At 54.3% G+C, this 26,290-nt stretch overlaps 1 protein-coding gene across 2 annotated transcripts in view; it reads left to right on the top strand.

Annotated features, from left to right (window-relative positions):
* The window catches only part of SDK1 (sidekick cell adhesion molecule 1), a 553,233-nt gene that overhangs the window by 519,979 nt on the left and 6,964 nt on the right, over positions 1-26,290 (top strand). For both annotated transcript variants that reach the window (XM_045047350.1, XM_045047351.1), the window contains 6 exons: positions 1,709-1,870; positions 2,777-2,902; positions 12,049-12,213; positions 15,110-15,247; positions 18,050-18,170; positions 18,577-18,706. In XM_045047350.1, the coding sequence (XP_044903285.1) occupies positions 1,709-1,870; positions 2,777-2,902; positions 12,049-12,213; positions 15,110-15,247; positions 18,050-18,170; positions 18,577-18,706 (842 nt within the window). The remainder of the gene's footprint in view (positions 1-1,708; positions 1,871-2,776; positions 2,903-12,048; positions 12,214-15,109; positions 15,248-18,049; positions 18,171-18,576; positions 18,707-26,290) is intronic.

A 26,290-nucleotide genomic window follows, 5' to 3' on the forward strand; every position in this document is an offset into this window, starting at 1 on the left:
CCGTGTTCTTAGGGAGTGGGTTTTATGGCAGAGTTACTTTTATGTTTTTTAAGATGTTTTAAACGGTAGTATTTTATGCGATTGCACCCCGGGGCTTTGTATTGCAGGGCACGGTTTACAAATGGACTAAATAAATAAGATTCTGACATGGTTGAGATGCAGGGGAGGCCAGACTAGCTGTACGTCCTAGTGGGATAGAATTCACAAAATCCATACATGGGTTTGTTTCTGCTCTGGGGAAAAGGAAGGCATTTTTTAATAAAACATAAAAAAAAAAAAAAGTGAGGGGGGGTGCTCTCCAGATTAATTTTACATCCAAATGGACCCCATCCGTTTGCTGATGATGGGCAGTGTGTGTGCAAACTGGCATCCCAAACCCCTTCCTTGAGCCATGCAGGGTGAGGGCCAGGCTCCCTGGGCAGAAACGGCCCTGTTTCTCTACAGAAAAGCTCAAATTTGGAGGTCACTCAAACGCAGGCAGGATCACTCTGAAATCATCTGGAAGGGAGTCATTTAGCTGAATCAGTGTTCTATAAAAGGCACGATATGAACACGGCGAGCCGACTGGAAGGTACTTGGAGAGCTGTAGGCTAAGAGACACTCGCTTTGATGAGTTTGAAGGATGAGCCCATTTCGTAGTAAGGACGCACTTGGCTGGGCTCTTCTGAGGTCAGGGCCACACGGGGATGGAAGGTGCCGATGGCTTTGGCTGCTCGCACTGAGGGCAGGCCTGGCGTGTTCACAGTGCATGCGGGCCGTGCTGGGGGCGGACGGCAGGTGCCGGGCGGTGCTCCTGGCGGGCTCTGCTGACCAGTGTCAGAGGGGCCACCTCACCTCTTCCTGCTCCTCCGGGGGATGAGCCGTAGACACCAATATGTTGAAAGCTCTCAGAAATCCCGAGTGGAGAGCCTACAAGGCCTTGTTGTAATACGTCATCTTCCAACTTACTTAACCAGGGAGCCCCATCTCCGTCCTGGAAAATGCTGCGTTCGTATGATTTTCACTGTGCGTCTTCCTCCCGAAAAGTGGAATCTCAGTTCTCCAGCTACACCGAGTACAACCAACACTTTCTCTCCGTCTGCGTGTTCATGAGCGTAAACGTTGTCTCTCCGTGGTCAGAGTTGTCTGAACCTGGGCAGTGATATTTGCAGCGACAGCCTTTCTCCGTCCTTGCTTCGGAGTCCGGGAGAAAGTTCTCACGAGGGGCCGGAGGCCTCTAGGCCACTGGTTAGCCAGCCCAGTCAGGCTGGAGAGCCCCACTTGGAGGAGCCCAGCTTTTAGCTATGATGAAGGTTCCTGCCTCTTTTTCCCCGTTCTCTCCTCCCAAGTCAGGAGGCTCCAGGTCACCTGCACAGGTGACACAGAGCTTGATGCGGCTCGGAGTGCAGCGGGAGGGGAGGGGGGCCCGGGCCGGGGGCAGGAGCACGGGGTCCTCCCCGGTGTGGTGAGGGAGACCTGGGCCACCTCCCTGCGCCGCGCCGTGAGGCTGCCTCTTGGGTTTGTCAGCCCCACTTATCAGGCTTAAACTCTAATTACACTGATCTGTGCTGAAAATTGGCTATCACCACCACTTAAACTCCTCCTAATTGCAAGAAATAGTTCCTCAGCAAGCTGGGGACGCCGTCCTTGTGGTCGCGGTGGAATAGGCGGCGTCCGGCCGCGTCTCTAACTCTGGCCACCTCCTGACCTTTGCTCTCGGTGGTTCCAGGGGTGAGCAAGGTGGTGACGGTGGACGTGAAGGGGAACTGGCAGCGCTGGCTGAAGGTCCGGGATCTCACCAAAGGAGTGACCTACTTCTTCCGTGTACAAGCGCGGACCATCGCCTATGGGCCCGAGCTGCAAGCGAACGTCACGGCCGGGCCCGCCGAGGGTAAGTGGAGCTCCGCAGGGGGCCCCGCGGCCGGTGCAGCACAAGAGGCCCACCCTGGGCTCCGTCCGGTCAGAGGGTCCCCCCTCGCTGCCCGGCAAGCAGCTCTGGCCCACCCAGAGCGGCCATAAACGCAGGAATGTTCTGGCAGCATGGGTGTCTCCCAACACCTGTGTTAGCAGCAATGTTTACAGACAGGCTTGTTATGTGCAGACCAGCAAACTCTTCGGTGTTAAGCATGTCAAGTTTGGTGCTGTTTTCTGGAAAAATGTGGGAAAAATGAATTTTTGAAATTAGATACACAAGAAACTTTTGTTTACGTTTTATTAAGTTTATTTTTGAGAGAGAAAGAGAGAGAGAGAGACAGAGAGAACAAGCGGGAGAGGGGCAGAGAGAGAGAGGGAGACATAGAATCCAAAGCAGGCTCCAGGTTTTGAGCTATCAGCACAGAGCCCGATGTGGGACTCAAACCCACAGACCGAGATCATGGCCTGAGCCAAAGTTGGACACTTAACCGACTGAGCCACCCAGGCGCCCCCATACGCAAGAAAATCTTAAAGCATTCACGTCACGAAGAGGAGCCACGTGGCTTCCCACCCACCTAAATGGTTTTGGCATTTGTTGACATCCTTAGCAAGGCGAGGGTGACAGGACCTCGGTTCACAGGGTGCATGCCCCACGCCAGGCACGATCCTGGGCCCGTTGCACGGCCCATCTCTGCTCACGTCCGGTCAACCCGGGAGGCCAGGGTGGCTTTCCCACGTCTAGGATGAGAAGACTGTGACAGAGCGAGGCTAAGCCACATGCTTGGGGAAGGAGACAGAACCTGGCCAGAGCCGCCGACCCCCTGTGGGATGAGGAGCCCCCAAGTGCCCACGTCCACCCTCCCCTGTCTCTTTTATCCCGCAGGCTCCCCGGGGTCCCCCAGAGATGTCTCGGTCAGCAAGTCCGCCTCTGAGCTGACCCTGCAGTGGACAGAGGGAAGCGTGGGCAGGACTCCCACCACGGGCTACGTCATCGAGGTCAGGCCCTCAGGTAAGGAGGGGGTTGGGCACCTGCCAAGGAGCCTGTTCAGCCTAGCGGAGGCGAGTGTCAGGGCCCTCTGGCCTCCGCTTGGCCTCTCTCTAAAGATGCGGAGACCACGAGGGCGACTCGAGGAAGGGCGAGGCACGTCCCTCCCTCCGCCGTAACCTCGCGGGCCTGAGATTCTCGATGGTTGGCCACAGTACACGTGCCTCAGAGCCCGGTCGTCGTCATCCTCAGAAACATGTACATGAAAACACAGGGACGCTTACAGACACTTGCGGCTCCTCGGGAAGATCCAAGAGTGTTTTCGGATGCTCGCCTCAGGCTCCGCCTGTTTGCCCCGACAGACAGAGTCCCGCTCGCTCCCGATCAGGGCGCAGATTCCTGTCCACGCCCTCTGCCCCATCTTTTAGGCTCCCGAAAATGAGGTCTCAGGCCATTTCCTACCCTATCTGCCCAAGGAGGGTTTTCGCTCTCTTCCTCCCGTTCAGCTGTAATAACGAAGCATGGACGTTGCTGGAAGATCAATTTCTGCTGCGTGGAGTCGGCTACTACTCCTTGGAGCCATGGGGGCATCACCCAATGCAGAGAACACTGAGCACGTCCACTGTGGCCTGCAGGTGGTTGCACGTTCAATCATGAGCACCTGAGCACGAAAATACAGGGTGCACCAGGGCTGCGGGCAGAGAGCCCTCTGCCAGAGCCCACCCTCAGCGCCGGGCGTCATTTTAGCCGGATATTTAAAGAAGCTATCACACCAAGAGGGAAGGGCTGTGAAGTCACTTAGGACTGTGCCAGATGCCCCTCCCCCATCAAAGTGCTTTTCAGGGGTTACTCGTTGTAAGCACCTCCTAGAAACTTCCAGGTAGAAATCTGGCGCCCGAGACCCAAACAGGCCCCGTGAAAGGCAATACGTCAAGTTCTTCAGCCCCTGAACTCAGATGTTCACCGTGCCGCCCCGAGGGGTCCTGGAGCTTATGCTGAGCGAGGCTTTCGGCCTGTTCTGGAAACGGAGGGTCGCAGATGGGCGACGGGCTTCCTGCGGCCACTGGGTTCCCCCGCCCCGTCCCTCTGAAAGCCGGCGGCCCCGAGAGCAGACAGCAGGCTCTCCGCCGAGGACACTTGATCCCACGGCACCTTCAGAGATTGGCGGGAGCCTCGAATACAGGCCTGGTGAGGTCTGGGCCCAGCTGAGGGCTGAGGAGCCTGCACGGACGGACCCCAAGGAAGGAAGTCGACCCTTTCTCCCCGAATCTAGGGAGAGCGTTCATTGCAAAGGTTCCTTTGTGCCCTTTCAGGCTACCAAGGGCTCCTGAGAGAATTCGGGAGATCTGTGGACATCGCTCACCACCAGCTGACCTTCAGCATTTTCTTCCCTTATGAACGTAGGCGTGTTCGTGTATTCTGGCTGCTATGACCACGTACCCCGCACCAGGCGGCTTACCCCACGGCACGTACTGTCTCCCGGTCTAGAGGCCGGGTGTCTGAGGACAGGCGTGGTGGGGTTGGGTCCTGTGAGCTTGTGAGCGGAGGTCTGCTCCGTCCTCTCTCCCAGCTTCGGGTGGTTTGCCATCAACCCTGGGCCTTCTTGGGCTGTGGAGGGATTTCCCGCCCCCTCCCCCCCATCTCCACCTTCTCTCTGTGTGCCCTCCGGTCCCTGTGCCCGAACTTCCCCTTCTATGAGGACACCAGTCATACCGGGTTAGGGCCCACCCCCAAGACCTCACCTTGACTAGTTACATCTGCAAAGACCCTCTTTCCAAATAAGATCACATTCTGAGACATTGGGGATAGGACCTCGACCACGTGAATTTTGAGAGGTCACAATTCGACCTACAACAGTTGGGTTGAAACTGTAGTTTCACAACCTGTGGAATTGTCAGCAGTAGAAACCACACTGTTTCCCATCCCGACCCAGCTGGGGTGGGTGTTTCACAAGGTGGCAGACCTCGCCATCCAGACGTTCCCTGGAACTTGTGCTCCAGCGCGGCCCTGGAGGAATCCAAGCCTTTGCACCCCATCTTCCAAAGAACCACGGAGCCCAACAGGCGCATCGAAAACCACACGTGACCCACACAGTCAGCATCCCTGGGACACAGGGTTGCTGTGAACCTCCAGTTCCCTCTGGGTAATTACAGTCATTAGCAGCATAGCTGGCTTCCTTCTTAGTTTTATTTTCTGCATCCAAAGCCGTTCTGAGAAGGGCTCCCTTCAGAGTCAGCAGATTGCCGGAGGGGTCCGTGGCACCGGGAGGAGACAAGAAGGCTTGTCCTCGGTGACACAAGTGCAAGACCTTTGCCAAGTCATTTCCTTCGGCCCGCACGCTTGCTCCCCGACAGTGTTAAAAACCCCAGTGGATGTATAGATGTGAGAGGCCACAGCGGGGTCACTGGGGCGACGGAAACGCTCTGTGTCTGGACCACGTTGACGTCAGTTCCTGGTTGCGATGTCTCGCTGTTGTTCTGAGGGGTGATACCGTCGGGGGACCCCGGATACAGGACGCGTGGCATCTCTCCGTAGTATTTCCCATAACCGTGTGGGGCTCTACAGTTATCTCAACAGAAAAAGCTCCACTCAAGATTTTAAAATACTGCGTGTATCCCACGGATGGTGTCCTGTTCAGTCAAGTGCAACGGCACGTCTTTGAAATGAGCATTCTCGTGTCAGAGATCAGCCGTGGGGAATGTGCCACAGCAGCAGCCAGACACGGGCGCAAGGGCTCGGAATCCTAACAGTGCAGAGCACGTTCCGGCCCCTTCTGAGGAAAGAGAAGGTATTGATCCTCAGACTTGCCTGGGGAGCCGTTTAATTTCTCATCAGGTTATCAGATGCTCACGCGTCCACCGTAGCGAAGGAAGCCGGTGGCCTGTGGCCAGAAGTGCAGCTTTAGGGAGTCTGCGAGGGGGTGTGTGAGGAAGAGCTGACCGGGGTGCCGGCCCAGGTCTCATACTGAGCCCCCCGCCCGGAGGTCCTCGGCCGAGCGGGCGCCTCCTGAGACCAGCGAGGCCCGGGGGTCGTGCCGCCACGTGGAAACCAACCCCCAGGGACTGAGACGCCACGGGAAGCTGGCCTGCAAGACGCTGTCTCGTTCAGCGGGCGCGAGAGATTTTGCCTCCCCTGGCGTCCTGCGACCGATTCCCCCTTTCAGACCGTCCGCCCAAGCAGAGCGGCTGCAGGGCTTCGCCGTCTTCCCGCGGAAAGGCCTCCTCCCTCCCGTGACAGGCCAGCAGCGACGCAGAGGCAAATGAAATGCTTTTATGGATTGTCAATATTTAAACACCTTGCTGGTGCCTTAGGGCTTTGGATCTCAGCTGCCATCTATTACAGGCCTCATTACACAACACATTAAACGCTCTATCTTATTTTCTCCACCGAAGCTCTCTGGCAAGACTTTCTCCAGGCAGGGGCATGGGTGTCAAAGGGAGTGGGGATTTGGTGGACGGGCCCGGGTTTTCGTGAGGAGGCCTTATTTTTTATTGGGGGTGGGGAGGGCAGGAGCTACCCGGCACACAGGTGACACCCGGCACACCCCTGGGTATCTGGGAAGCCTGAGCCCCTTGGCACTAGGTGGCCCCTGGAGCCCCCACCTGTCTGCCCGGCCTGCCGTCTTCCTGTCCAGCTGAGTCTCTGTCTCAACCCCCAGGAGGCAGGTGGCTGATCAGCTGGGTGGCTGGCACCTCGAGGTGGCCAGCGGGCTCGGGCAGCCCCCCTCACCCTTCTGTACCCTCAACTGTCACCCCTACAATCTCTGCAGAGTAGCTCACTGCTTCCCTAACGTGGAGACAGAACCAGACGACGGCCGTGACATTACTGTCGGGCTGGAGCCCAGAGTCCCTCTTACTCCGGGGAAGGACAGTCAGGGAGTGCGGGCGCGAGGACAGCCTGGCCAGAGACACCTCTCTCTGGTTGCGTGCACGTTTGCTCCGAATCCGCGTTGCAAAGTTCCCTGGAAGGCGACGGAGACTATGCAGTGGGCACAGGCGGATGATTTATTTACACAAATTATCCCAAGGCATTTTACTGTGTAGATCACGAAGCCTAATTTACATATTTACACAATAGACCGGAATGGCAGTAAGGGAACTATAAATATATTTTCCTCTCCGAAGCAGCCGTGAAATACATACTTAGGACATACCCGGTGCAGACAGACATTGTATTGCCTTTTTCACAAGCAGCATCTTTAGCCCAGAGATGAGAGCTGGTCCCTCCTCGTCCCCATCCCCGATCTGGACCTGCCTCATCCACGCGGAGTCCCCCTGGAAGCCCCCCACCCGCCTCCCCGCTCCCCACCGTCAGCCTCTGGCCGAGGGATTTTCAGTTGAACAAAGAACAAAATCAGTCTTTTCCCAAAGGTTTTAAAACCCATGGAAATTCCCAAGTCAGCAAATTCAGCAGGGGGAAGGAGCTGCAGGCACAGGTCCGACGGCGCCCGGCCTGGCACCCACTCCCGGCCTCCTCGCACCCACGTCCGCTGACCGCCCGCCCGCCCGGGCGCCCTGCCGCCCGCTGGGCTCAGCCTGTCACAGGCCTCCTTTGCTTCTAGACATTCGTCCCCGCTTGTCTCCTGCCTTACAAGGGAATTTTTTTTCTTGCCCTGCGAGGTATTTAGCCTCATGTTTGAGCCCCACCTGCCTCAGTCAGATTTCGGACCGAGATTGACCACGGATACGACAGAAATGGCAGCGTCTAAGAAACACACGGCCGACAGGCGTCCATTTGCTCCGAGCCACAGCCTGACAGTCACGTTGTTGGTGACATGAGTTAGTGGAACCAGAAATCTCGGGCCCGTGAGTGACAGTTTCATTCAGCACGGAGACCCTGTTTAATTGTCCGTGAAATCAAACTTTCGTGCTGGCCTGGCATCCGCCTGAATACCTGCGGCACACAGCTCCGTTCTGGGCGTTCGAGGGATAAATCGAGCGACCCGCAGATGTGCCCGAGCTGGGCTCCGTCTCGATCCAGAAGAGAGGTGTTCGTGTTCCCACGTTTATTAGGACATCGTCTGGGAGCAGATGTGCCTCCCGCTGCCGGGGCGGGGGAGAGGCCGGGCTGCCCGTTCTGTGAGCCGCAACTAGGCCTGTCGTGAGGCAGCAAAACTGTTCAGACCGGAAGAGGGTTCTTTCCACAAGGACCTTGACCATCGGCTGCTTCCCCGTGTCTGACGCACAGATAATGCGCTGTAGGCGGCAAAGACAAAGAGTTCATGTTCTTTCCCGAAACATGAGCCCGCTGAGGAGCCAGACCGTGTGTGTGGCTTCTTACCACCTCCCCCGAGGCTGGTGGGACCTGGGGTGTCTTTAGGGATAATTGCAAAGTTTCTCTCTCAGCGGTGTCCCCCACCCACCCCCCGCTTAGCTGGTGGGGGCAGGATTGCTGTCCCTGGCAGGTGTTTGAGTGGCGAGAGTCCAGGGAGGTGCTCCCCCAGGCGTCCAGGAATAGGGGGCAGGCCCCGCACACCAGTGTGATTTGGGCTCACTTCCCCGCCACGGGCCCCCCTCCTACAGACATCAAGACCACGCCCACAGGAAGTCCAACGCCCCGGAGCCCGCAGAGGACACAGCACGGGACATCAGCCATTCAGGGATGCAGCTTTGGAAGGTATCTGGACACAGGAGCTCCCCGAGCTCAGACGGGAAGGCAGGCTCGGGCCCCCTGAGCATCCCAGTGGGGGCCAGTCCCACCTGGGTCTGAGGGCTGGCTGAATCGGACCCCCAGAACCGCCTTTGGAACGAGCGAAGGCCCACGCTGCTCTCAAGTGTTGATTGAGATGGAAATCCAGACGCTGGGGATTATCCCTATGCATGGAAAATCAGTTGCACAAACCTCATTATGGCTAATAGTTCTGTAATGTTATTTTCCCCCCTAATTTGTAGAGATACTTTTCTCCATCATTGATTTATTGAGATACTTAACGGCACAATACAAACGAGAAAAAAACAATCCACGGTAGGGAAAGAGAGTGGACGCGTTAACAGCTGCCAAGTTTTCTTACCCACTCATGATCACGATGTAAAGATCAGTACAGATAAATAGCCCTGTGAATTAGAAGCAAATTCTAAAACGCAAAATGTGCTAATTTTGGCAAGGAGGAATTAAGCAAAATAAAAATGTGAACATTTTCTTCTCGTAGTTCAGAAGGAAATTCTCTCGGCATGACTCTCCCTCCCCCAACATTTTTCAGTGTAAATGGATTGCTATATAAATTGTTCTGTGTTGAGATTCTATATCAATATTTTAAAATGTTTTTATGAAAAATGCACACAATTCCTGGGGCTGTGACAGAGCGCTTAAAATAAAATGTGGCCTTTAGGTGACGGTGGAGGAAGGGGAAATAATTTTTTTTCTTCGGGAGCAGGAAAGCATTACAGAAACATTAATGCAAAAGACACTTGGAGAAGTCATTCCAGAAGAGTTCAGACCTGCTCTTAACAGTCTGAGAATTCCTTTCACACTTAGTCCCTGCACTGCAGTGGTTCAAGCAACATCCAGTTTAAAAGAGCTTATATTTTTTTTTTTTGCTTGTCTTTTTTACAGCATAAAATTGTCTTCCCTTTTAGAAGAAAAACACTGCAGGGGCACCATGGTGGCTCAGGTGGTTAGGCATCCTACTCTTGATTTTGGCTCAGGTCATGATCCCAGGGTCACAGGATCAGGCCCCGATTCAGGCTTGATGCCTGCTTAGGATTCTATTTCTCTGTCTCCCCTGCCCCTCTCCCCCATTCCCTTTCTCTCTCACACACAAAAAAGAAAAGAAACAATTCAGTCAACATTTAAAGCGCTTAGAATAGTGACTTGCTCATAGTAAGTGCTAAATAAAATGGTGGTGGTTGTTTACTGAAAAGCTGATTGTGCTAGGCCCTGCAAAGTGCTATGGGAAGGTAAAGATGGATGGATAGAAGGATGGATGGATGGATGGATGGATGGATGGATGGATGGATGGATGGAAGGAAGGATGGATGGTGGAAGGGAAGAGAAGGAAAGGAAAAGAAAGGAAGGGAAATGGGTGGATGGATGGAAGGATGGATGATGGATAGATAAAAGGATTGATGGTGGAAGGAAGGAAGGAAGGAAGGAAGGAAGGAAGGAAAGGTAAGTGGGTGGATGGATGGATGGAAGGAAGGAAGGATGGATAGATGGGTGGGTGGAAGGATTGATGGTGGAAGGAAGGAAGGAAAGGAAGGAAGGAAAGAAGGAAGGAAGGAAGGAAGGAAGGAAGGAAGGAAGGAAGGAAGGAAGGAAGGAAAGGTAAGTGGGTGGATGGATGGACAGAAGGAAGGAAGGATGGATAGATGGGTAGATGGAAGGAAGGAAGGAAGGAAGGAAGGAAGGAAGGAAGGAAGGAAGGAAGGAAGGGTAAGTGGGTGGATGGATGGAAGGAAGGAAGGATGGATGGATGGATGGTAGATGGATGGGTGGAAGGATTGATGGTGGAAGGGAAGAAGGAAGGAAGGAAGGAAGGGGAGGTAAGTGGGTGGATGGATGGACAGAAGGAAGGAAGGATGGATAGATGGGTGGATGGAAGGAAGGAGGGAAGGAAGGAAGGAAGGAAGGAGAGGTAAGTGGGTGGATGGATGGACGGAAGGAAGGAAGGATGGATAGATGGGTGGATGGATGGAAGGAAGGAAGGAAGGAAGGAAGGAGAGGTAAGTGGGTGGATGGATGGACGGAAGGAAGGAAGGATGGATAGATGGGTGGAAGGAAGGAAGGAAGGAAGGATGGTAGATGGGTGGGTAGAAGGATTGATGGTGGAAGGAAGGAAGGAAGGAAGGAAGGAAGGAAGGAAGGAAGGAAGGAAGGAAGGAAGGAAGGAAGGAAGGGGAGGTAAGTGGGTGCATGGATGGAAGGATGGACCACCCCAACAGATATTTATTGAACTCTTGAAGACTCGGAGGGCACCATGGTGCCGAAAGGTAAATGTGAAAGAGTGCTCAGAAAGCCAGTTGGTGGAGGCAACCCCCTTGCTAAAGCGTAGGAGTGAGGTCAAGACGAGTCTGAAAGGGTGAAATGACTTGATGTTCCTCCGCACACTGCCCTTAGACTAGGAGCTGCTCGTGCGAGCAGAAATCTCACCTGATTCCCCGATGGGCGGAACAGCCCAAGCAAAGAGTGAGCACGCGAGTGTCTGTGGAATGAACACGTGAATGAACGGGAGGCGGTGGAGGGAGAGGAAGGGGCCACCGGGGCAGAGCAGGGCTATAGAGCAGGGGGCACTCTCGGTGCCCATTATTTCCTGGTCATTGTCATGCAAACTCAGAACGAAAACCACAGCCCACAGCCACCCCGTGTGCAAACTTCAGCGTGTCGGTGGTGGGGGGTGGGACTTGGAGCTGTGGCCGGCTGGCCATTTTGACGTGATTAGCTGTAACGGGCACCTCGGTGAGGAATGAGTGTAAACGTGAAAGTTGAGGAATAAATGATCATTGTGCTCTTTTTCTGCCCGTCCAGAGATTTGTGCCTTTAAAATCTCATTCACGTCCGTGCCTTCGTTAACCTGTGGCTGTAAGGGCTTAATCGGTGCAAACTCTAAATCCTATGCAAACACAGACTTATACGCCAGCACTTTTCTTCCTGTGTGCTGTTGGGCTAATCCACTCGAGCGCATCTGGCGTTCCAAGGTGCGTGAGCAGGTTGGTGCCAGATAACCCTCAGCTCTCTGCAAAGCTGTCCGCACGTGTGCGTGCACACTCAAACGTGCCTTTCCTCTCCGGACCTCCTGCTCTCTTTAAAGGATCACATACCTGTGCCTGCAAAGGAAATTATAATTCATGAACGTTCTGGGCTCTGAGCCCACTTTTTACCAAGCAGCCTCCGTATGTGTCCTCACATAATGCACTCCTTGTGAGGCACTGTTACATACGCCAGAGATCCTACTAGAGACAACATCAAGTCAGAGAGCAGAGACGAGGCCTGGAATCCGATGGGAATGTGACAGGGCGAGGAGAATGTTCAGGAACATGCCATGACCACCCCAGGGGACTCTCTGTCGGGGAGAGGGCTGACCTCGTCCCCAGCCTGGCCCCGTGCAACCCACCCGGGCTCTGGCTCTCCCGTCAGTTGCACTGCGCGAGGGCCACGGTGAGCCGGCCGCGGGGCGGGCGCCAGGTCGAAGGCAGGAGAAAACCCTAACCTCTGCTCCTGTGCTGTGTCCTCAGATGAAGGCCTGTGGGACATGTTTGCGAAGGACATCCCCCGGAGTGCCACCTCCTACACCGTCAGCCTGGACACGCTCAGGCAGGGAGTGACGTACGAGTTCCGAGTGGTGGCCGTGAACCAGGCGGGCTACGGGGAGCCCAGCAGCCCCTCTACAGCCGTGTCAGGTAGGGAGCCCTGCCCAAGCAGGGGAATCTCAGGACACAACCCTGTCCCCAGAGGGAGGAGAGGGAGACATGGGGCCGTCACGAAAAGACAGAGGACAACACCGTGCTTCGTGTAGGCGGCCCTGCCGAGGGCCCAGGGAACTCGGTGCTGGGGAAGTGGTGTGCATGGGAGCCCGTGGCACCACCACCAGGCCCCCCGACTGCCCTTACCATGTTCCGCTTGAGCAAGCCTCAGTTTTTGTCTCACTTTTCCCTAATCGGAGGCCTGTGCAGGAGTCAGAGCAGTCCACTTGGGCTGAGCAGTGCCCTCGGGGGTGAAGGCCACCCTGAGCCCTCCCATGAGCTGCAGGCCCCTTATGGTGCAGACTTGTGTGATGCCTAAAATGCAAAAGTCGCCCCAGCAGACGCCCCCGGGGAGTGTCTTAGTGCCAGACATAGGTTGTGTCTGATGGGGGACCTCGGGGACGTGAGCCCGTGCTGGTCGCCACCCTGTAGGGTGAGGCCCCGGCTCCACTCTGGATGGGAGAGGTGAGGTTTCTTTCCCAGAGCTGGACAGACTAGCCACCGTCACCAGCCTTGTGGCCGGGGGTGTAACAGATGGGGAGAAAGTGACCGCCAGGAGTCAGGAAGGGCTTCTCAGAAGAGGGGGTCTGGGTGGTGAAGGGTGCACAGTGGGGAGGGCACAGGAGAAGGAGGCAGCACAAAGTCTCAGACGGCAGGTTGGGTGGGGGGGAAGCTGCCTTCAGCCCCAGGGTTACAGGGGGTTGCTTGGAGAACGCCCCCCCCCGGGGGCTCCACAGCGGATCCCCCCCCGCCCCGTCCCGGGCAGCCCAAGTTGGGAGCCCGCTCTGGAGGGATAGTAGGGAGCCAGGTGAGGACGATTCAGAAAAGAATTTGGCCATCCCCTGCAGGCAGGGTCACCGGCAAGGCCAGAGACCCAGACGGGCATCCCTACAGTAAGAGAAACGTGTTTCACTTCCCCTGCACGTAGGTCTGTTTAAGCTACTGACTGCTCTTGTGTCACTGAAAACACCTCTCGTGTTTTGCCTTTGGACTTGCCGTTGGACAAGGATAGTGTCCGTGGGCGCACTCGGGCCCCCCAAGTCCCGGTGGCCCGTGAGGAGGTCTGCCTGGAGGAGACATGGCACACCGCTGGCTTGTTTAACAAATCAGACTTTAACACACCAAATTTTTCTCATTTCCTTCATTTTCCTCGTGAAAAATTTAATACACCCCCAAAAAGAGAGACTAGAATAAGGAATCCCTGGACATTGTCACCCCAGTTCCCCAATTCAAGCCTCTCTTGGTTCACCTGTGGAAAGTCAACATGAAGCGGTTCCAAACGCACAGAGACTCTGGTTACACACACACACACACACACACACACACACACACACACACACGGCCGATGGCAAAAGCTGGTTCCTACAGGAGAATACAGCGCTCCTACCCTGCTGCTCATGGGGTCTGTGACCGTGCTGTTTCTCTGAAACCCCCTGCACCCCCTCGCCCACCGTGGCCACCGGCAGGACTGTGCTCGGCTCCCTTCACCCTTCAGACCAGCCAGCAGGCGGGGCCGACCGCAGATCTGCCCCGGGTGAGAATCTTGCGGGCACCGAGGCCTTTCCTTTCCAGGCCCACCTGGGCCTCTTCCGCTGGGCGGTCGGCTGGGGTTTGTTGGCTCATTACGTGGGGGCCCTAACGTGCAGCCTGAAAACCACTTACCGTGTCTGGACTCCAAATGCTTGCCAGCTCCCCGGAACCCCTGTGCTGTTACATTATCCAAAGTCAATCCCCCTTTCTCAACCCCAGCGTGCACACATTTTTCACCTGCCCAGTGAGAGATTTAACACAAGGTAGATGTGTTTGTTGTGGATTTCGGTGGCTGGAAGGTGGACCTTGGCCTCACCCGTAATAGGCTTCCTGTTCCCTCCGAACCAGCTCTCAGGGGAGGACCCCGAGGCCATCCGGCACCTACAAGAAACAGTGCCCATTGTTCTCTTCTTAGTAAACAGAATAAAACATGATCCAGAAGGGTATCCTTCTTCAAAGCAACTTCTAAATGAACCTTTTCTGTTCGGTGCCTCAAAAAACATAGGGAAAGATGGGCCAGTTCTGCTCAGTTTTGCTGGAGGCGCAAAATAAATAAACTACAACCGCGGCCCTTGGGGAGCCCTGGTGTGGCAGAACAGGCCAGCGGGGAGGCTTCTGTGCAGCTGTGGATGGGATCTAGCCCTGGGAGTGAGCAGGAGTCAGACCACGGGGCCCCTAGGCTTGGACTGTGCCCCGTGGCTAACGTGGGGCACTGAAGCCTTTTAGGAAGGGATGGTTTGTTTCCATCTGAGTGAGATCTCTCTGGTGACAGTGTAGGGAGTGGATTGGGGTGAGTCCAGTAGAGGAGAAGCCCCCTGAGAAGAGGCTGTGGCGGGCAGGGGTGGGTGGTGGCCCTGGTGGAGAGGGTAAGGGGACCGCGGGGCCATCCGGGAGGGAAGCCTGGGCCCTAGAAGAGGGGAGGGCATCCAGGCACTCCGATCCTTCCTGTCTTTACCCTGGATGACATCCGCGGGCAGGTGGATGTGGAGGTCACAGGAAGTAGCGCAAAGGACGGTGTAGATGGTCAAGGGCAGGGCGAGCTCTGGGAAAGGGCAGCATGGGTGCCACGGGGCCCCCGAGCCCGGTTCCCGCAGGGAAGGAGCAGCGGCCGCAGAGCCCGTCACGCCCGAGCCTGGGTCTGGGAAGCTGGAACCCACGCCAGCCCGTGGTTCCGTCCTCCCCATAACTCGGGGCTCATCGCCTCCTCCCTCCCCGCCCCCACCCTGCACGGAGCCCCGCCACCTGTTCCTGGACAGGAGGCAGGAGTCTCCATCGCGTGTGACTGTGTTGGTGTGCCCCTCAGCGCAAGTGGAGACCCCGTTCTACGGGGAGTGGTGGTTCCTCCTGGTGATGGCGCTGTCCAGCCTGATCGTCCTGCTTCTGGTGGTGTTTGCTCTGGTCTTGCACGGGCAGAACAAGAGATACAAGAACTGCGGCACAGGTGAGGCATCTGCCCCCCTCCCCCCCGTCACTGTTTTCTCCCATCTCTCCAGGGTCTGTGGGGCCAGCATCCCCTTTGCGGGTGATAGGCGCAGCGGATTTCCTTCGGGAGGCGGCTGGGTGCAGCGCACAGGTGTCCTAGAGCTCGGCGGCCCGGACTCTGGCCCTGGCTCTGCCCGCAAATGAGCTGTGTCTCCTGTCCATCACTTGGGTCATTTTGGTCTCCTTGCGTCTGTTTTCCCCATAAGCACCATTTCCCAGATGCAGCGGTATTTTTGAACGTGATCTATAACGCGTTAGCCAGAAGCGTTGACCAGATGAATCACCAGACTATTCAGTGTCACGGGAACGCAGTGCTCGGCACGTCTCCGAAGCATCGGTGAGGCTCAGGGAGCCGCCGATGGAAACAAGGTGCGGGGTTCAGCCAGACAGCGGTTGAGTTGTACCTCACCTTAAACCCCACGTCCCAGCTCCGCGCCCTCTGACGCCCGGCTCACCTCTGCCTCCCCAGTATGAGCTCCTGGCACACAGAAGGTTCTCAGTAAGTGTCTGTTGCTGAGTGGATCGCCCCCATCAGAGAAATGGACAAACGAACACGGGGCAAAGCTGGACTCCATTTATAGGAAGGTCCGGAACCACCAAAATGAGTGGGAGTTTCCAGAAGACAGAATAGTGGTTGCCTGTTGGGAGAGAAGTATAAACAGAGAAGGTCGGTGAGGGAGCCCCTCGGGGTTCTGGGACCCTGGCAGGTGAGGGAGCCCCTCGGGGTTCATGGGGCTCCGTATCTCTACGCCCATGGCAATTACACACGTAGCAAACAAGTCACTCTGGATGTGTCAGATAAGTACACTTTATGCATTTATTCTTCTCGGTTTGTCTTCAGTTCTCCTAATAACCTAGGAGACCCCTTCTTGGCACAACCACGGCTGTCTGTTTCATCACAGCTGTAGCTTGGCCGAGAATGTGACCAGCTCCCTGGTGTCACCAGGGCGGCAGGACAGGCCCCATAGCTGGAGCTATTCCCACCGTTCCTCCGTCTTTGCTCCCCAGGAGGCCGGCTCCCTGGTGGGGTCCTCCTGCAAAGGAGCTGGCCCGTGAGCCCGTGAGCCCTCAGGGACAAGGGGCTGGGCTGAGCGGCTTCCCCAGCCTCAGCCTCCCAGTTCCATCCGTCCCTGCGCCTAACGGGTTAACACAACCAGGCGCCTCACCGTTTGCTTTCCTGGCGTTAAGCAATTCATCCCTCCAAGAAAGGGTTTATTTTTTTCTGTATAAATTCACTTCTAACAAGTGTTCGTAAATCAGATTTTATTCCTATGGGATTTACTATGTATGAATGGCATGTCATTTTATTGAGTTAATGCTATTCCAGAATCCTGTGTCTGACACACAGAAAATCTCCCCGCTTTTCACTCTCCTTCTGCATCTGGAAAACAGCCCCGAAAAGCCAGACCTGACCCCAGCTTCTGATACTCAGCCTCACTCTGGAGTATTAATTTAACATCATAATTGAAGCCTAGAAAAAAAAAAAAATACGTGTCTACTCGAATGTCTACCTTCCTGCCGGGAGACACGCAGACCCTAAACCTTCACCGTTCCGGCCCGACAGCCTCCCTCACACACCACCCTCGTTGGATTTCCTTTCCGATACTGCTTTTTACCTGCCCACCCGCTCATCCGTCAGCCCCAGACCCCTACTGGCCGGCGAATGACCCACGATCTGCAGGTCTCTGTCCTGCCGGCTTTTCCTGTTGCGTGCACCTAGAGCATTCCGGCCCCTCGCGAAGGGGGGGGCGGGCGCTGGTTCAAAGCGGAGAGGGTGCCGTGGGGTTTTAACAAAGCTGGAAGCGGCCCCTGTCCTGGAGGCGAGGACAGCGGGAGAAAAACAGGTGGGGTCCCTGCCTCCAAGGGCTGTGGTCTGGCCAGGAGAGATGGGAGGTGGACGGTAAGGAACACACAAGCAGGTGAAAAATAGTGCTGCGGGGATGAGCACCACGGGGGGAGCTCTACGCATCTCTGGGAGAGGAGCAGGAGAAGGAGGAGGAGGAAGAGGGGGAGGGGGAAGGAGGGTCGCTGTCTCGGGTGGTCTGGAAGATGCTCTCTGGTCCTGTGACGCTTGGGCTGTGAGCTGAAAGAAGGGGACGGTGGGCCAGGAGGACTCTGGGGGAAGGGGACAGACAGCCTTGAGGACAGGAAGACACGGGACTCTCGGCATCTCCCGTGGTTTCTCCCAAGCTCACGGTTATTCGTTTGATCTGCCGACATAGTTTAGAACACATTTTCACGTGTATTTGTAAACCTGTTTTTTTGAGTGGCTTCTCGCGTGTTGACAGGTACGTGCGGACATTAGCACAGCCGGTTCTAGAACATCTTCACCACCCCAGAAAGACCCCATGTCCCCTGGACTGTCACCCCCTGCAAATCTACTTTCCACTTACTGTTTTATTAAGGTGGTCGTGAGGTCGTCATTTTGAAATGTATAAAATACTTAATTCTCAACTTAAAAAAAAAAAAAAAAAACGCCGATGCATCCTGAGGGCTCCTCCGTCAATTCTGATAGGAAGGCTGGTGTTTTGGTGTCAGACAAAGCAAACACCACAGTGCTCCGAGCGCTGCGATTAATACGCTGCCGGCTCCCCGGCGAGCCTCCGCCCACCCCGCGCGCCCAGGCGGGTCTGGCCGGGCTCTGGGCCCTGCTTCCAGCGGGAACTCCGCACACCTGTAGGCCGAGCGCCTGTGCGGCCCGCAGACCCGCAGCGAGCCCTTGACTGCAGCACATGAACCCGTTCTCCCGTCCCGGCTCTAGGGAAGAACATCTCCAACGTGGAGGAGACCGTGACCCTGGACAACGGAGGGTTTGCCGCCTTGGAGCTCAACAGCCGCCACCTCAATGTCAAGAACACCTTCTCAAAGAAGAACGGGACCAGGTAGGGACGCAGCACCCGTAACCTACCTGGGCCACGTCTGCCCAACGGTCTGGCCGCGGGCATGTCGCTGTGCCCACGGGCACCCGCCACAACCCAACAGGGCCGTGTTGAGTCTCAGGGGGGCGCACATGGCAGGGGGCCCGGAGCATCCTTCCTCCCGTTCCAGAGATGCAAAAAGAAGGCCCGTCTCGGGCGCGGAGGGGCGTGGTCTCGGGAGGCCGAGCGCCCGCAGGCTGGCTGAGCGTTAGGGAGTCCCTGCTTCTCGGGCAGACGGTGCCACCAGAATGGACGTCCACCCATCCCAACAGGGCAGCGGCCAGAGGGCGGGTCAGGAGGGCCCCGGGGAGGTAGCTGCGGCCCGGATATCTGAGCCCGTGTCCGTCCCGTGGGCGGCGTCCTGTCCTAGGTCCCCACCCCGGCCCAGCCCCGGCGGGCTGCACTACTCAGACGAGGACATCTGCAACAAATACAACAGCGCCGTGCTGACGGAGAGCACAAACCTCAAGGAGAAGTCTGTGGACGCTTCAGAATCTGAGGTCAGTGCCCATGGCCTCTGTCCCCGCTTCTGTGCCAAGCCCTCTGCCTTCCCGAGGTGCTGCGCCCATGGTCCCTGCGGAGTTGAGGGGCAGCAGGGCCAGGGGCAAATGAGTCCCTTTGACCGATGAGGAAAGTACATGCTGGGACTCCTTCAGACCCAGAGGTCACTGCCCCCGGGCCAGCTCTCACATCAGCACCTCGCCCAAAGTGGCTTCCGGTACCGAAGCCACTTGACTTTCCGTTTGGCTTTTGTAAATAAACTGTGTTTTCTGGTGGTGACCGTAGAACCTGCCCTCTAGACCCCGGCTGGAGTGGCAGACGGCCTGAGCCCCCAAAACCCACAGAACCTGGGACCCCGTGCCCGGCAGCCCCTTCCCCTCCCACCCGCCCCGCTTTGTGCGGAAGCGGGATTGAGCCACCGCCGTTCAGGGACAGTTACAGGGTCTGGTGAGCCCTGACCTGAGGCTTGTCTCTGTCCTCACTGAGCAGATGGACCAGGGGGGTCTTGCCCTCGCGGATGTGACCCCCACCCGGGACCCGTGGGCCTGCATCTGCGAGGCGTCCTGTGTGTCTGAGTGCTCACTCGTGCAGCTGAGCACACAGTGCGAGGCCTCCGTCGGGGAGCAGGCCGGGGAGGGCGTCATCCGGAGAGGAGGCAGCCGTGGGAGACTCCAGGAGGGGTCAGCCTTCCCTGCCCCCCGGGAAGTGCCTTTCCCCACAAGCGTGCCGCCTCAGGGTCTGACAGCGTCTGACCCTAAGGAGCAAAGCCAGCTGAAGTGACAGTTTGAGGGGTGGGTCCCTATCAGTCCTAAACGTCTTTATTTCAGACGTGCCCGGTGTTGAGAGGGAGGAAAATCACCAAGCTGTTTGCTAGACACGTACGCCTGCCCCACCTCTTGACATCCATACTCTAAATCAATATTTAATCTAAAATAAGTCCCACCTTCATTTGGACCCGAATTCAGGCCTTATCAAGCCCCGGGGCTCAATAAAATGGCTTCTTTGAAGTTGTGGTTAGTATGTGAACTCCAAGTGAGACGGACGGCAGGTGGCTGTCGAGGTGACACCGGGTCCGCTCTGCTTCAAGTTTCCTGTTTACAGAGGACGCCGGGTGCCCCGTCTGTGCCGTTGCCTTGGGCACGGTGCAAACAGCAAGCAGCCGCCGATGTTGCATTGGTCTGAAGTCAAGGGCTCTCAAGTGAAATGCTGCAGAAGTGACCTGGCTCTTTGTGAGGAGGAAACAGCAGCTTTTGTCTAGCTTCCTCTAGCTGCTTGCGCCAAAAGCAGCACGTTGGAAGGGGGTACGACGGCCTTGCGGCAGGCACTGCGTGTGCCAGCAACTTCGAGATGCGTTCGCGGGGCCTGTGCTGGGCGTCTGTCCTCAGTTCTCGCCAGCACACCCTGCGGGTGGAGTGAACAACGGTCCAACGGGGCTTAGGCACTACTTGCATCACTACGGTCCAGGCACGCTCTTCCATTTTTATTTGTTTTTTTTTTTAATGTTTTATTTATATTTGAGAGAGAGAGAGAGAGAGAGGCAGAGTGCGAGCAGGGGAGGGGCAGAGAGACAGACACAGAATCCGAAGCAGGCTCCGGGCTCCGAGCTGTCAGCACAGAGCCCGACGTGGGGCTCGAACCCACGAGCAGTGAGATCGTGACCTGAGCCGACGTCGGACGCTTAACCAACTGAGCCACCAGGCGCCCCAGGCGTGCTCTGTCAATGCTCACACCAGTCCCATGAGGTAGGGCGATTCTCCTCGCTGGCCAGCCAGCAAGACTAAGTCTGAGGTCATCCAGAGCTCAGCCAGGCCCTGGCCTCCACCGGCTCCTCTTGACCCCTGGGGGCAGCGGCCGTGTCGAGAGCGGCCAGAGTTGGAGGCACAAATTCTGAACTCTGTGTTCATGGGAGCGTTCTCAAAACGGGTAGACGGGCAGCAGTCTGTTTGTCCTCTCGTGCCTGTGGGATGTTTGGAGATGCCAATTCAGCTGGTTTCTACAGACAGTTAGTAAACGTTTACAGGCACCGAGCTAGTCGTATGCACACGTGCACACGCCCGTATACCTACATACAAACACGCACGTCCAGAGGTGGAGGAAGGAGGGAGGGAAGGAGCTGATGGGGGGAGTGGGGGAGGAGGGCAGGCGTAGGAGAGAGGGACGTAGATTTCACACTAAGCCCTGCGGGGAGGTAGCCGTGATCCTCATATAATAGAGGACAAAGCTGAAGCTTACAGAAGTTTTTACGTCTTCCCTGCATACATGCTGGTGGGGTGAGCTGGAGCGGCCGGCCTGAGCCAGACTCCCAGTGCTGTCCCTCCCAGCAGACCCGACACCCAGAACTGAGCCGTCCCAGCTCCACGGCTGTGGCTGAGTGCGCGAGGGGCCTGCCTTCCTCTTGGCGAGCCCTGTGTCAGGAGGAAGGGGTTCCTTTTATAATTCCCACAGATGCCTCTCATGGTTCCTAGTGCTTTTGGGGTCAAGGGCTCTATCAGGAAGCTGACGAGAGGTGTGGACGCTCGATGTACATGCAGAATTTCTCCTATGATCTGGGGGCCAGGCCCCCAGGAAGCTCTGCGGTCATTTCTAGCTGAGGTCCCATGGAGTCCACCGAGAACTCCCGTGCCTGTGTCCTGTCTGCTCCTGGGTCCTCGGGTAGACACAGTGAGGCCCATCTTTTTTCCAGAGTTCTTAGCTTTCTAATCTTGCTGGGTCCTATCTGTGAACCTTATGGATTTGGGAGATGTGTAAGCAACCAGATATTCACAGGGTCCCAACAGAGGGACCTGGGGACTTCCGTCATCTTGGAAGCACCAGCTCAGATGGAAGAGTTTGCTGTGAACCGCATTTATTAAACAGCCTGATTGAGATATAATTCACATACCACACAGTTCACTCAATTGGAACGTTGGTTATTTAGGAGTGTTTTTTTAATTTTCTCATATTTGTGACTTTCCCAAATGACCTTCTGTTATTGATTTTTTTTTTTAATTTTATTCCATTGGGGTCTGGGAACATGCTTTGTATATTTTCACTCCTTTTAAATGTATTGAGTCTTGTTTCATGGTCTGTGCCAGAACAATGTTCCATATCCACTTGAAAAAACAAAGTGTTATTCTGCAGTTGTGTGGAATGGTCTGGATGTGTCTGTTAGGGCTGGCTGATTTACAGTGTTGTGGCAGTCACCTGGATTCCTGATCTTCTGCCGTCCATTCATGTACTCAAGTCTCCAACTACTATTGTTGAACTCTCGATTTCTCGCTCCAATTCAGCCACTTTAATTTCGTGTGTTTCAGGGGCTCTGTTTTAGATGTATGTTTATAATAGTTCTGTCTTGTAGATGGATTGGCCCCTTCATCAGAATAGCATGGCCCTTTTTGGCCCTAGTAACAATTTTGCCTTCACGATTATTTTGTCTGATACCAGTCAGCCATCCCAGGTCTCTTTTGGTCATTGTATGTTATTTCCATAGTATGTTATTTCCACTCTTGTATTTTCCACCTATTTGTGTCTTTGAATCTAGAATGTATCTCTTACAGGTAGCATAGAGCTGGAGTGGTTTTTCTTTCGGCCAATCTCTGCCTTTTGAATAGATTGTTTAATCCATTCACATTTAATATAATGACCGCTAAGGTAGAGTTTACATCTGCTGTTTTGATATTTGTCTTTTGTATGTCTCATGTCTTTATTCCTCTTTCTTTCCTGCTTACTTTCTTCTTTTTTAAGTGAAAGTTTTCCAGCGTACCACTTTAATTCTCTTCTTTTTGCTTTTACTCTATTTTTTCAGTTATTTTTGTTAGTGATTGCTCTAGTATCAACATTTACTTAAGATTTATGCTAAATCTCAGTGATGTATAAAAACTTTATTCCTATATAGCTCTCTGGCCTCCTCCCCTTTCTGTGCTGTCATTTATTATTATACATGATGTCTGTAAATCCATAATGTTACAAACTCAAGGATGCATTTTTATAGTTACTACTTTACAGAACTCTACATCTTTTAAGGAAGTCGAGATGAGAAAGGAGAGCAAATATATATCTGGAGTTTACCATTTACCCTTCTTGTATACTATTCATTTCTTCCAGCAGATTCAAGTTACCATTGGGCGTCATTTCTTCACTCAGCTGCTTCCTTTGTTCTGTTTGTTAAATATGTCACATTTCTGAGGCATCTGTGTGGCTCAGTCAGTTAAGCGTCTGACTTCGGTTCAGGTCATGATCTCACCGTTCATGAGTTCAAGTCCCAGGTCGGGCTCTGTCCTGACAACTCAGAGCCTGGAGCCTGTGTAAGATTCCATATCTTCCTCTCTCTCTCTGCCCGTCCCCCACTCACACTCTGTCTCAAAAATAAATTAACGTTAAAAAAAATTGAATAAAAAGATGTCACATTTCTGTACATCACAGGCCCAACAGTACAATTATATACATATCATTTTATGCAATTGCTTTTTAATTTAGGTAAGAGAAGAAAGATGCTGTCTTTCGTAATTACCCATGTGTGATCATCTTGGTCATCGCCTTTTCTTTTACACTTCTGCTTATGTCGCCTGCATTCAACCTGACAGGCTTCCTGTAGTATCTCTTGTAAGGCAGGTTGGATAGTGATGAGTTTTCCTGCCTCTGCTTACCTAGGGATGCCCTTATTTCACCTTCATTTTTGAAAGCAGTTCTGCTGAACACAAGATCCTTGGTTAGCAGTTTTCAACACTTTGAATACACGTCCCCATTGCCTTCTGTCCCCCATCTTTTTTTTTCCGATCAGAAGCCAACTCTTACCATCATTTGAGTTCCCTTCTCCACGATTTGAAGAATTTCTTTGTCTTTTTGACTGTGAGGTGTCTGGGTGTGGACTTACTTGGTGTTTATGGAGATTTTCTGCATGTAGATGAATGCTTCTGAGGAAATCTGGGAAGTCGTAAGCCATTTCTTCCCCTGTGTTCTCTTCTTCTGTCTTTCTGCTCTCGTCCTGGTGCTCTCATGACCATCTCGTGTGTGGGTGTGCTCAGCGTTGTCCTGCATATGTCAGGTGCTCTTTTCTTTCATTATTGTTCTTCTCCTTTGTGTGTGTTCACGCTTTTTCTTCTCTTTTCCAGAGTGCATAATCTCTGTTGATACGTCCCCGTGCCCTGACTCTGTTCTGCCAGACCCAGCGTACCGTCGGGCACCTCCAATGAATTGTTTATTTTGGCCATTGTATTTTTCAATGCCAAAACTTCTTATTTGGTTCTTTTAAAATCATTTCTCTATTGATATGTTCTACTTGGCACAGTATTATCATCTTCCATTCTTTAAACTTAGCTTCCTTTAGTTCTAGGACTAGATTGTAATAGCTGCTTTCAAAATCTTTGTTTGCCAACACTCGAGTCTCCTCAGACGCGGCCTGCTTTTTGCTGCAGGTGTGAAACACACTGTCCTGTTTTGCTGAAAACAGTTCATTTTTGTTAATGTATTGTGCCAACTGTGAATACTGATATCCTCTACCCCGAGGATCATTCTCGTTGTTTGCGTGTTTAGTGGGCTGGCTGGACTAGTTCAGTGGAAGACTGTCTCCCCCAGGGGTGGATTCTCTTATGCCACACTCCTGAGAAGTGCAGTCTTAGGGACACATTCAGGACCCCTGAATACCCGGGATGACGATGGTCCCAGCCAGGCTTTCTTTGTCTCTTGTTCTCACCCCCTATTAAGATTCTGGATGGTCTGTTGGTATTGGTATCACACCCAGCTCTTAACCTTTACCACTTGCTAGCTCGATTATTTTTCACGATGCCCTGGGCTATATATTACGCTATAGCTTGCTCCAGTTAAGGGGCAGCCCTCTTGCAGTAGCAGGATGTTATCAATCTGAATTTTGCTCTGACCCCAAGGAGGCTCTCCTTAGCTGTCTATTTCCGTGGTTCTCTCTGTTAAACTTCTGGCTGGTTTATTGCTTCGCTTGTTACAATCACAGAACTACCAGCTTCCTCTTAATGTCTTATGCGGAAGGATTCCACTGTTTTCGGCAGTGCCCTTAGGCATGCTTTGTTCCAAACAAAGCCATTCCCTTTAGGAGAGTTGGGATCTCTCTGTTCTAATGGACTGTCTCTCCCCACCGTGCAGGACTTCTGTGTCATAGCACCAAAGCTGGGGGTGGGGACAGTGGCCCTCTTCGCCCATAGGGACACACCTGCCGTGCAGGTAGGGCACTGGGTGGAGACGACAGTCCCCGATCTTCTGGGCTTGCCCCTCTGGTATAAAACTTCTTCCCTACAAGCTAGGTGAGGCAGGGGCCGTTGGGGCTCAGTATTCTCAACCTGCCACAAGTGGTGTAGACCGTCCGGCCCAGGGGTAAAGACAGGGTGAGGGAAGGGAACCCGGTTCTCTCGACCACACCTGCCGAGCTGCTGTCACACGGAGCTGGGGGTCAGAGGGGGGGGGGTGATGCAGGTCACGGCTCGAGTGCCTCAGACTCTTGCTGTTCTTGGTGGAGTAAAACTTCCTCCATTTGTTCTCTGTCCCGGCCACGATTCCCAGCGACTTTAGAGGCCTGTTTATAAAATAACTTTCTCCAGTTAAATCATTGTCTCTCTTGGAAGGCAATCTGCTGGCTCCTCACCGGCCATTCTGGAAGCACCTTTTGCCTTTGTAATGGATGGTTCTGATATTCAGAGGGGAGAAGCATGGGCCAAGGTTTCCTAAAGATGGTGATGATTTCTGGCCTGGCCCCTTAACCCCAAATTCACAGGAATAGAGGCAAATTGCCAAACTGCAGACAGAGCCCTCAGAGAGATGAGCAAGGGTCCCAGAGAGAAGAGACCCAGGGTGGGGCAGCAGAACATATGCTTAGCACCTGTTTCAAAGAGGACCACCTAATAAGTGACTTGAACTTGCATTTAGATTTCAGTTTTTGTTTTTAAGTTTATTTATTTTTGACAGAGAGAGAGAGAGAGAGAGGGAGAGAGAGAGCTGGGGAGGGACAGAGAGAGGGAGACACAGAATCTGAAGCAGGTTCCGGGCTCTGAGCTGTCAGCGCGGAGCCCGATGCGGGGCTCATCATGAACCGTGAGATCTTGACCTGAGCGGAAGTCGGATGCTTAACCGACTGAGCCCCCCAGGAGCCCCGTGCATTCAGATTTCAGATACTGATCCTCCCTACCAGAGGCAGCGTCTGGGTTTAAAACATTGTACACTGAGATGTCAGGAGTGGAAAGTAAGACACGTTCTTGGCCCTGGACTTAGTCAATGGTTTGATGCAATGTGGCTCAGGAGTGAGGAAGGTAATGCCCTTCCTCCCGGCCCCCTTCCTCTCCAGAGCCCGGGGAAGTAAGGAGACAGAAACCCTATGCAATCTTTGCTGGAAGAGGTCTTCTGCGAAGCTAATATTTCACCACGAAAACGGCGATGCCGTCCTTTTCTCCCCAGGACGTTTTTAACTATTTTCAGAAACAGTGCTTGAAGTGGAAATTCTGTGAATGGGATCATGGGAGCACAAGAACCTGACGAGAGCCACTGTGAGTTAGGCCGTCAGTGTCTCGTGGCATGAGCCGTGGCCCTTTGTCTGTCTCTGGTTAGGGATGAGAGGCTTTGTCTTTCACACAGGACTGCTGTTC

The sequence above is a fragment of the Felis catus genome, chromosome E3 (genome assembly GCF_018350175.1).
Source record: "Felis catus isolate Fca126 chromosome E3, F.catus_Fca126_mat1.0, whole genome shotgun sequence".
In the NCBI taxonomy this organism is placed as follows: domain Eukaryota; kingdom Metazoa; phylum Chordata; class Mammalia; order Carnivora; family Felidae; genus Felis; species Felis catus.